We start from the raw sequence: 11,746 nt of genomic DNA, 5'->3' as shown, positions 1-11,746 counted from the left end.
CAGAGGTAGCTTTTATTCCACATGAAATGTGGAATTGAATAGGTAAGGAAGTCTGAATAAAGTGCTGCCTGAATGCAGCTCATGTCACATGAGGAGATTTGTTCTTCTCTGAAACTACAAGCCCTAGTTTTACTGCACAAGTTCTCTCTCTCTCTCTCTCTCCCTGTGTGTGTGTGTGTGTGTGTTTCTCATCTCATAGAGAGCTGTCTAGTCTATAATAATAATAATAATAATTTATTATTTATACCCCGCCCATCTGGCTGAGTTTCCCCAGCCACTCTGGGCGGCTCCCAATCAGTGTTAAAAACAGTACAGCATTACATATTAAAAACTTCCCTGAACAGGGCTGCCTTAAGATGTTTTCTGAATGTCTAGGACCAATACAGTTCAGAATGTTGCTTATGTTCTTCTAACACTGCCTCTGAATGGAGCCAGTAAATCTTCCCAGATGACAGTGGAATGCAGCCATAGTGACATCACTAATAGTGACATCACTAATAGCCATAGTGACATCACTAATTTTAGAAATGGCATTTTCTGCTGAAATAAATAAAGGAAATTTTCTGATTTTTCTGGTTAGTTCTAATTTATTTTTTACTTTTATTGTATCATTTTAATAACACTGGTGCACTGCTTAGAGACAAAGGATAAAGCGGTCTCTAAATGGTTGAACAAAAAAAAAGCAAAAATAAATAATTCTAGCCATAATATCAACACTAAGTGAGCTGAAGAAAATCTAGCCATGATATTCAAGTGAAACTAGGGTTAATTGCTGATTATTTATAATTGTATTGCTGATCCCTCCCAAAGGGTAGCTGCTGTTTAGTTGTCAGTACAGTCCTTGGTCACTGGATGGTCAAGGAATGTATTGTTTGGTCAAGCTAATAGGATTCTGCACCCTTGAATTTCTTCTGCTGCATTGTCCTCATGCTGTATACCTAGGAGTAAGGAGAAGACAATGCACATAAGAGCATAAGAACAGCCTCTGCTGGATCAGACTAATGGCCCATCTAATCCAGCATCCTGTTCTCACAGAAACTAGCTAGATGTCCATGGAGAGCCTCAAACCATTTTAAAGTTAGTGTATGCCTAGCTGTCCTATTTGAAAATATGGTGCTTTCTAAAAGAAAGAAAGAAGAGATACCCCTTTCATCTCCTGAGTCATTTTTCCTTTCTAAGATGAATGGAACAGATGTCCTTAAAAGAAAACTCCTCCTAATTTCATATGGTGAATTTTCAGCAGACTTTAATAAGAAATTACATCCATGGAGTCAAATAAGGTTATTATTTTTAAACAGGAAAGAATTACATTTAGTATCTTCAGCAATGTAAGTTTTAAGAAATGATGTCTCTATAAATACATTTTAAATTAATCTCAGGGATAAAAATATATGGGTTTATATCTTGGCAAGATGAGTGTGCTTTTTAAAGGGATGTTATAATGCATGAAGAGCTTCTCTTCCTTGATGAAGGACAGATGTTTCCATATCATCGCATAGAACAATATTTCACTTCTGTTATCCAGGCTCCAGAAGACTTGATCGTTCTCCCTCCTTCCAAAGTGATTAGTGACGAACCCATATTTGCCATCTGCAAGGCACTAGTAATGAGTCTTCTTCATGTATAGGGGTAGTGCATGGAGAATAGAGCAGGGCTGTGCCTCTATAATGCAGTATCTCCATAATACTCTTTGAAAGAACCAAGTTATATTGTGTTAAACAAATATGTATTTCTGAGCTGCTACAATTCATTTTAATGAAGCTTTCTTCTTTGGTAATGAGCTTAGCATATCCTCTTCCATCTCTCCATGCCAAATTGTCTAAAGGCAACTTTAATTTCTGTAAATAGAAAAGCTTGTCTTCAGTAAAAAAAAGTATTTTCTTTGTTGTTTTCTTGCACAGAAAGTAATTCTCTGGAACCATGAATGCTTGAGGTGAAATTTTAATTCTTTTCTTCAAATGAGAGAGAGAAAGATGGGAACCATTGTAGCTATGGGGTAATCATTGCTAACACCAAAAGGAATGGGAAACAAACAGAGGAACAAAATGATCAAAATGATCGAAATGGAGCAAAGTCTACACAAAGCAAGAAAAACTTTGTACTGCGGTAAACTTAAAGCCCTCCAGTCTTCTGATCCACACCACATCTTTGAGAGTTGTTGGGGTTGTTGTTTTTTAAGTCACATTCTTTATTCTCTTCCACTCATCATTTAATTCTCCAGGGTATGCACAAACATTTAATTGGTTTTGAATCCCTTGGGAGGAGTATTTTGTCATTCAGTTTCCCTGGGCGCAAACCAGCTAACTATTTTGTGTTCTTTCAGATAATTTATCTTTGTTTTCATTGTGACTTAGACTTTCATGGATCATCCACTTTTGATAGCTCTGAACTTCCTATTTTCCTATCACTTGTCTTTGCATAGGAGATGTGTGGCAATGTAATTATAAATTATCAACAAAGTTCATTGGGTTGAAGCAATTTCTTGACCCTTAACAGTCATCGTTTGTGGGACTTGTACATTTTTGTCACAGGTCACATACCTTTTAAGATCTGAACATCTAGAAGAAAATCCACATTTCCTACCTGTATGAGATTTCGCCAGCATAGATAGAAGTGATGGGAATTGCTATACCTGATGATCTTGCACTTGTGAATGGTATAGAGCCTCTGTCAGCAGGCAAGATGGCAGTATTAGCCATCTTCCTGCCTAAATGCAGACTGTTGCATTTATCTTTGCTGAAAATCATATTGTTAGCTTTGGTCAATTCCCCATAATATCAAGGCAATCTTAAATCTTTTAAAAAAATATTCTAAAGTATTAGCTATCCTACCCATTTTGATGTCATCTGCACATTTGATGACCTTCATTGACATCATTTATAAAGATGTTGAACAACACCTGCCCTAGGACAAAAACCTGTGGCACCCTACTCTTGCTGATGGAGAGTCATCAACCAGCTACAAATCCACATCATAATCCCACCCACACTTCATTTGAAAGAAAGAAACTCACAGAAGAGATGAGGTGTACAATGTGCACGATTGCTCTATTCCTCCACATCCCTGAAAGCTTCAGCCCTCTCATTCCTGAATTGAATGGTCTGAAAGATGATTCTTTGCCTAAATGAACCTAGAACCTTCCCTGTGACCAAGAACCACATGCAATCAGGGTTTCTGATCACCTAGATGCTACTAAGCAGGTTCACCTGAATGCACAAGGAATTCCCCTTGCCTTTAAGCTGGGAAGGTCAGGGTGGGGGAAGTGAGGATGTGAGCTTTGGAGACAGGAGTGGACACTCACATCCTCCATATGTTACTTTGACCTGGTTAAAATAACATCTGAAGAGCTTCCATCTCTTCCAGATGCAAGGAAGAAACTTCAGGATAAAGTTATCACCTTCATGCCCTAGTTACAAACTGAAGTTTTGTTTTGTTTTTAAAGGCTGATTTTGTATTTCTTCCTGTCTTCTTTTTTGTAGCAGATCTCCAGCAGATAGAATCAGATTGGAGAAATGTAAGTAGCAAATAATCACACATTATGCTTCCCACATTTTATTGGAAATGGGAACTTGATATTGTTAACTTACAAGCTGTTGTGCCGACATCTGATTGCATATTTATAGGGCCATGAAACCAAACATGACAAGATTTACTTTTATTATTTGCTTTGCACATCCAAGCATTTAAACCTACCAAAGGGATCTAGTGCCATGCTGTTTACATTACCAACATGTGTTGCTAAATAAAAGATTATTGACACAGCCAATAGGTTTCCTTACTGATGCCATGTATCTTTCATTTATGATTGGAAGGCCTGCATCCCTGGCATGTGCTGAGCCTTATTTGTCTTCCTGGGATTAGTATACCAATAATAAAGGAAGATTTTATAGCCATAACAGCTGTTAACTTCTTCTTTTTAGTCTGTCACAAAAATTGTGTAAAGGATTTCTATAGGCACAATTTATTTAAATTTTTGATACTGAATGAAATGGAAGTTTGCCCTTTCTGACTTTCCAAGCTGCTTTATTTAAGCACTTTGGTTTTCCTCCTAGCTTTTGGGACTCGCTCGCCTATGGTGTGAAACGTTGTGCACTGAAAGCCATGGCACCTGGTGCTTTCAAAAAGCAGGATTGCACTATTCATGTCTCACCCATGCTGCCAATGGATTCTGGTAGGTCAAAAGTCAAGGTGCAGAGCCTGACAAGTCAGGAGGTAGAGCTAGATGCCTACCTCCTCCACCCATCCCTTATCTGTGATCCGTCAGAAGGTACAAGCACTGATAGATTTCATAGCAAAAACAAGGAGATAAGAAATATTACCATAGCAAAAACAAGGAGATATATACCATAGCAAAAACAAGGAGAAATATTACCATAGCAAAAACAAGGAGATAAGAAATATTACCAATATTACCATTTCTTACCATGCAACAGCCCATGTTGCATTCTGTCATGGAGGTAAAAATTGAGCTTGTCTGCACTATACATTTAAAGCAGTATCATAATACTTCAAACAGACATAGCTTTCTCTCAAGATTCCTGTTAGTTAAGGGTTCTGAGACTTGTTCTGAGACCCCCAGTTTTCTGTGAAGAGGGACTGAGGATTATGATGATGGTGATGATGATTGTTAAACCACTATGAAAATTGTAGCTCTTTGAGGGGAATAGGGGTCTCCTGACAACTCTCAGCATCCTTAACAAACTACAGCTCTCAGGATTCTTGGGGGGAAGCCCTTTCAGTGCCCTTTCAGAGGAGTCGTTGTGTGGACTATCAGCTCTTTGATCAGAGTGCTGCTTCTTTCTTCTATGGTGATCACTCGTAGCCAAGTAAGATTGTGTCTTCCATTAATGGGCTTAACAGTGAGTCCATAAGTGATTGTGGAGGCCAATTCTGAATCCACACATCCTTCCACAGTGGGGACATAGGTTTCCAGGTGGGAGTTGATCACGGTGAGGCTTTGCCAAACATGCCTTACTCTTAGCGCATTTCTCATTTTCTCCCTGAGTTTGTGCTACTTCAAAGTCCATGAAAACCTTCGTTAAAGTCTGTTCTCCAGTTGGAGTGCTCACAGGCTAGTGTTTCCCAGTTATCAGTGCTTACGCTACATTTTTTTTTTTTTTTTAGATTTGCCTTGAGAGGGTCTTTAAACTTCTTGTTGTCCACCGGTATATTGCTTTCCATTCTTGAGTTGGGAATAGAGTAATTGCTTTGGAAGACGATAATCAGGCATCCTAACAGCATGACGAGTCCCACAAAGTTGATGTTGAAGAATCATTGCTTCAACACTGGTGATCTTTGCTTCTTCCAGTACCCTGACATTAGTTTGTCTGTCTTCCCAAGTGATGTGTAAAATTTTCCGGAGACAGCATTGATGGAATCTTTTGAGGAGTTGGAGATGGTGTTTATAAGTGGTCCATAATTCACAAGCATACAGTAAAGTTGGTAGTACAAGAGCTTTGTAAACAAGCATTTTGGTTTCCCTGCAAATGATCCAGCAAGTGAGAGTGCTGCTACTACATGTTACAGTGGGAAAACTACCTGAAGATGTATAAAAAGGAAAAGGTGAAGAAACAAGCCTTTACCACTTTGCAGCAGAAGCTCCCAAACCCAGTCACCCCTAATATTGCAATTTTCCCCTTTCTCTGAAGCCAAAACTCTCTTTTTCTTGACCTCAGAATGGGGCCAGGGACATTTCTGACTCAGCACTAATTTTAGTATTTTGTGTAGGATTTCTTTTTGCTTTTTGTAAATGTAATTATAATGAACTTTGTCTATACAGTGAATTCATACAGGCTAAGCATCACTCACATTCTGTTCACTGCCTGTAATGTAGGAATGATAGTAACCTACGTCACACTTATTATTATGGAGGGGCAGACACAATGAGGAGTGGAAAGCACTGCAATGCAGATAGAAAATGTACCATATAAATGATCAATAGTAGTAGCCAAATAGTTTTCTAAATAGTATTAGCAACCCATAATGGTAAATAGCCTATGAGCACAGAAAATGGCTGAAAGTAATGTCTGCACAGTGATAAATCCTATTAAAACTAGCAAGACTAGATTTGAGTCTCCCAGAGAGAGAAATTTGTCATGCACAGTCTGAAACCAGTTCCTTTTGTTATGAGTCATTCATCATCTGCTAAGTCAATGATGTTTATTGGTCCTCATCAAGAGCTCTCAAAATACTGCAGAAGCTTCATTGGCTTATACAGAAATGAAGTGAAAAGTCCCTTATACAATGCTCACCACTGAAAGAAAAGAGAAGGGGAAAATGTGTTTTAAAAAATTGTATCTTAGGCTACAATTCTAAATACATTACCTGGAGTAAATTACCTGGAGTAAATTACCTAAATTATCTGGAGTAAATTTCACTGAATTTAGTGGGGTTGATTTCTGTATAGGATTACTACACCAAGGAGTTTTCAGAAAGAAATCTCAAATTTATTGTGGACTAAATCTATAGAAGAGCTAATAACTTGTATTGCTTAAGCACCGTCTCCCTTTTATTTTTGAAGAGCAAATAAAAATAGTTCAGGTTTGTGCCAAAGCTGAAAGTCAAGCTTCCCAGAGTTTGCTGGACTCTAATGATGACTAATTTAGCTAGTTATCTCACTAGTGCTCAAAGCAGCCATGTTTTATCAAGAAAGGGTCAACTTGAATTGGCAATTTTCAGTTTCATCTATCAATGTCATGTGTCCTAACCAGAGTTGAATGACATTTTAGCTGGGCTCATTCGTCTGTGCAGTAAAGTCAGGTGTGTGAACTCTGTTGCTATGTCTTCTATTAAAAATATAGGATAATTAAATAGAGGAATTGAATTCCACATTATAGTCCCCTGAAAGCATCTCTTTTTTCAATACAATCCCGTACCATTCTCTTGACGTAAATGTATTTTTGTGAAAGAATGTTTCTATCATGCTTGATCATAAAATAACAAGTGATCCACTGAATTAAAAGCAAACTATAGTCAGACCTGACTGAAAGTAGTTGACATACATCAGTTTCCAGATAACTATATTCTGCCTCTAGTATCCAGCTTGCTAGAGGGAACTGTTTTTTAACTGTTTTTTTTAAAAAAAAAATATACAACAAATAGTAGAATTCTGTGTAGAGTACAGTGGTACCTCGGGCTACATACGCTTCAGGTTACAGACTCCGCTAACCCAGAAATAATGCTTCAAATAACTTTGCTTCAGGATGAGAACAGAAATTGTGCTCCGGCGGCGCGGCAGCAGCAGAAGGCCCCATTAGCTAAAGTGGTCTTCAGGTTAAGAACAGTTTCAGGTTAAGTACGGACCTCCGGAACAAATTAAGTACTTAACCCGAGGTACCACTGTACAATCTTATTTTTGTACAAGCACAATAAAGAGTTACAGTTAAAACTTGCTGAAGTGTTTACTTGTATCCTCAAGCAACCATAACTTTAGCTTCCATTTTGTATCACACCCTTACAAAATTAAACATGGGAGAGTTGATGTCGTATCATCTGTCTGTTCCAAATTATCATATTCTGGGGAGGGCATCCAAACAGTCTCAAAGTACTTGTGCTACACAGTGACCCTATTGTGTTAAACATTGCAACAGAGCCATTTCCCAAAATAGATGCAGCCAGCCTCTTCTGTGGTCTTCCAATGGCAAGCTATTGCTATGGGAGTAGCTGCAAATTGAAGTATCACAAAGATCTCTGTGGACTATTTTTATATCTCCCATGCAGACAATATTTAAATAGACACAAGGTGATAATGGTCAGTAGAAGCCAAACAATACACTCTTGGAAGTTTGAAATGACAGCGGTGTTCGAGTCCAGCATTCTGGAGCCAACCTTGTAAGGTTTCATTTGTGTAACTGTCATTCCTGCTGTTATAATCGTGGTCAATAGTTCCTTTTTGCTTGCTTGCTTGCTTGCTTTGTAAATTTACTAGGTCTTCTGAGGACTAGCATTAGTGTAATTAGAGACTACGCTGCGGTAATCTTGATTGTATTAAAAATGTTATGAAGACGCATCCCCTCTGGTGGGAACAAGTTCTTACAGTTCTTTATGTAAGAAAATAAATGAACAACTCAGGAGAAATAGACAGGAAAGCAATGGTGCTCAATTTAAACAAAACCTTAAGTAACTTCTAGGAGATAACCATTGGTTCAATTAATGTACTTTTCAGGGTGTCCTACCCACTATCTATCTATCTATCTATCTATCTATCTATCTATCTATCTATCTATCTATTGGCAATTCATATAAAGCTGTGATCACATAGGTGGAGTTTGCGTAGGTTGTGGTCCCACTGTATGTCATACTGCATCTGTCTGGGTAAGAGGAATGATGATACCGAAGGAGATAATACACAACTTTTCGCCCTATATTCAATCTCTAAGATAATTTTGAAGTTACAGGAAAAACAAGGCATTGTTGTAGCGGGTGGTGTGTAAACTTGTTGAGCCCATGCACTACAATGAATATATGTTGGCTAATGAAATGTTATGATGATAGTATGGCAAATTTATGATCGTTTCAATTTAATTATAATTTTACATTAATATCTGTGTGGTGTATTTAGGCTCCCTTGAGTGTTTTGCGGCATTTTCTTTTTCTTAAGCAGCAATTCTATTATGCTAATGCCATCTAATCCAGATGAATAGGGCCTTGTCTGTGATTGGAAGCTAATTATATAACATTATATCACACTTAAGAAAATCAAATATATTTCCCCCTTAACAGTGCTTGGTATAAAACCATTAATAAAGTATTTTAAATCTCTTTTTTGAAGTAGAGAGTTTCATCGCATTTTTTTTTATTTAAAAAATTGGAGCCATGTAATTATGTTATGTAAATAACTTCTAATCCTGATTAATGAGTGTTTTATGTGCCACTTGAGGGCTAGCTTTGCCATAAAAACATGGTCCCTGATCCAGTTGATCAAGCAGAGGTAGCCAATATGGCACTGTCTAGATTTGTTGGGCAGGACTACAAGTCCCATCATTCTCTATCATTGACCATGCTGGCTGAAGCTGGTGGGAGTTGCAGTCCAAAACATCCAAAGCATCTCTGCTTGATTAGCTACCCATCAGCTATACATATGGGTGCTCTGTATAGAAACTGATGGCCCCGGATGTCAATATGCTGTGCATCCCTGTTCATACATATATACCACCAGCTTCATCAAAATTGGTACCAGGATATATACCACAGTAAAAGAAGCCAAGAATAAAAACGGCAGCTAAAAAAGCCAAAGCAACAGCACTAAAATGCCTTGGTGTACTGTGATTTAGTCCAAGAAACTCACTGTTCCAATCATATTAAGTATCTCTAGTCTCTTGATTCAAGAAATCTCCATGTTGCTCTGGAAAAATGTGCAAAGCAAAAATGTAAGCAAACAAAGCATAAAATGTTGTTGGTATTTGCTGTTCCATATGTATATTACAAAGGATGTGGGTGGCGCTGTGGGTTAAACCACAGAGCCTAGGACTTGCCGATCAGAAGGTCGGCGGTTCGAATCCCCGCAACAGGGTGAGCTCCTGTTGCTCGGTCCCTGCTCCTGCCAACCTAGCAGTTCGAAAGCATGTCAAAGTGCAAGTAGATAAATAGGTACCACTCCGGCAGGAAGGTAAACGGTGTTTCCGTGCACTGCTCTGGTTTGCCAGAAGTGGCTTAGTCAGGCTGGCCACATGACCCGGAAGCTGTACGCTGGCTTCCTTGGCCAATAAAGCGAGATGAGTGCCACAACCCCAGAGTCGGTCACAACTGGACCTAATGGTCAGGGGTCCCTTTACCTTTACTATGTATATTACATCAAACAGATGTTCTCTTATGGGCTTTTAGTGTTGCAGGTCCAGTCCTCTAGAATTAGTTAGCAACTTACATTCATGAAGACCCTAACATTTTCATAGTTAGGTGTCCATTAAAGACATTTTTAAGTAAGGAAGATCACACTTTCCTTGAAGTGTGATCTGGCCATTTTATGGAATAATTGTACGCACTGTATGCACTAGTTTTATTGTCTTAAGCTAACTGGGTTTCTATCCTTTTGTACTTTATATTTCATCTTACTTCATTGTCAACCTTTTGTTGTGAAGTAGTTTAGAAATCTTCACATAAAATAAAATGCCCCTCACTTTCTCCCTGACCTTCAAGCTAATTAACACATCCTAGCAGTTTGTAATCTGGCTACCTATCATGCTTCTTACCTAAAGGATGACAACATAGGCTATTATTTATGAGTAAGAGAAAGCTCTTTCTTTAGCCGAGTAACAGTAAAGGCTCAGCAGCAGGCTTAGCATTAGAGGTCAAGAATTCAGGAACCAAGCAAGAAGTTCAGAACTGGACAGAAGCAATGGAAATGCCCCAACAATTTCCATGCCCTTCCAGTCAAAGTTTTAAAGGTGAGGCACGGTAAACTTATTAGTGAGACTCTCTCACTTTGCATTTTTATTTGGTCATGTGGGTCTGTACCAATCTACAAAGGTGGTCCCTGGCCATCAGTGACAAGGCTGTGCCCTCCCCTGCTGTCTCCTACTCATCCTTGCCAGAAGCTGGTCAAGGTCCTTCCCAAACCCCAGTGAGGCTCTACACTCTATGAAAGAGGCAAGGGAGGAGAGCTGGTGCTCTTACTCCCCCTTCCATAATAACTGGAGTCAACCCCAGTTCCCACAATGCACACCCCTTCTCCTTCATCCTCCTCCTCTGTCTTAGCCTGCCAATTCATGTATGATCCCAAGAAGGCTGTGGAACACGTGACATTACCCATGATACCTGCAGAGGGAAGATGCACAACTAAAGCACTACCACCAGCAATGCACCCATTAGGACTGGGAAGAGAAGGCTCTTTTGTGGCTGACAGAGGACACTGATGTAATGTATCATCTTGTTCTTGTATGTTATCTGTAGGTCACTTCTGCTCCTGCCACCTCCCCATTCCTCAAAGCTCAGAAATGTACCTTGTGGCAGGGACAAACACTGATGACATGGATTCCCAGGATCCTAGTGGAGAATCTTTGTCTCAGAGGGTCTTCTCCTGGATGAAAACGATGCTTGTCATGTCAGTGTCTTGGGGGGAACTCTAGGTTTTGTAATCCTTGCCCCAGTCCCTGGTGAGAAAAGATGCTCTGACTGCACCCTTAACTAGGCCTCCTTTTCTCCTTGTTTACCTACATTTGCCCCAAGGTCAGTTTCTGAATCAAGGCACAAAGTAAGGTGGAAGTGGATGCAGCAGCTCACAGCATCGCAATACACTGTTTTCCAAAGCAGTTAACTCATATTCTTTCTTGCTTCTTTTTTATGAACCCATGATTAAGTTCAAGGTGTCTAGACAATTCAGAAGCCAATTTGTAAAGTTGTCACTCACACAGCAACAACTTTAGCCAAGAAGTAGTACCTCAGGTTTTTAACGTTATCCTATGAATGGTTTCAGTTTCAGTTGTAAAGCCATCCCTAGAGTAGTTTCATGTGGAAGCTTTCAGCAGGTGTGGGGTGGGGAATATAGAGAAACCTCCTATTGTTTTAAATGGTACACATAGCCTTTCAAAAATCCTGTTGCCTAACTGACAGTCAATTTTTGATTCAGTTGAATTCCACACCAATTCATAAGTCAATTACCCCTGCACAAAATGCAATCAAACATGTGAAATAACTTGCAGTTTTTTTATTTTTAGTTACCACCAAGGTTAGTGCTAACTATATGGGCAAGTAAAGGAAATCTAAGGTGAACACTTGCAAAGAATATCTATATATATGGGAAGATGTTAAA

At 39.0% G+C, this 11,746-nt stretch overlaps 1 protein-coding gene across 1 annotated transcript in view; it reads right to left on the bottom strand.

The window, feature by feature from the left end:
• Positions 1-706: 706 nt before the first annotated feature.
• LOC309366172 (uncharacterized protein) overlaps positions 707-11,746 on the bottom strand; it is a 29,447-nt gene continuing 18,407 nt past the window's right edge. The window contains exons 5-6 of the mRNA XM_081904687.1: positions 10,938-11,014; positions 707-938 (exon numbers count right to left, since the gene is read on the bottom strand). Of these exons, the coding sequence (XP_081760813.1) occupies positions 882-938; positions 10,938-11,014 (134 nt within the window). The 3' untranslated portion in view covers positions 707-881. The remainder of the gene's footprint in view (positions 939-10,937; positions 11,015-11,746) is intronic.

The sequence above is a fragment of the Podarcis melisellensis genome (assembly GCF_964234715.1).
Source record: "Podarcis melisellensis genome assembly, chromosome: 3".
NCBI classification, from domain to species: domain Eukaryota; kingdom Metazoa; phylum Chordata; class Lepidosauria; order Squamata; family Lacertidae; genus Podarcis; species Podarcis melisellensis.
The sequence above is the reverse complement of the archived record's forward strand: the minus strand, read 5'-3'. Positions and strand labels throughout refer to the sequence as shown.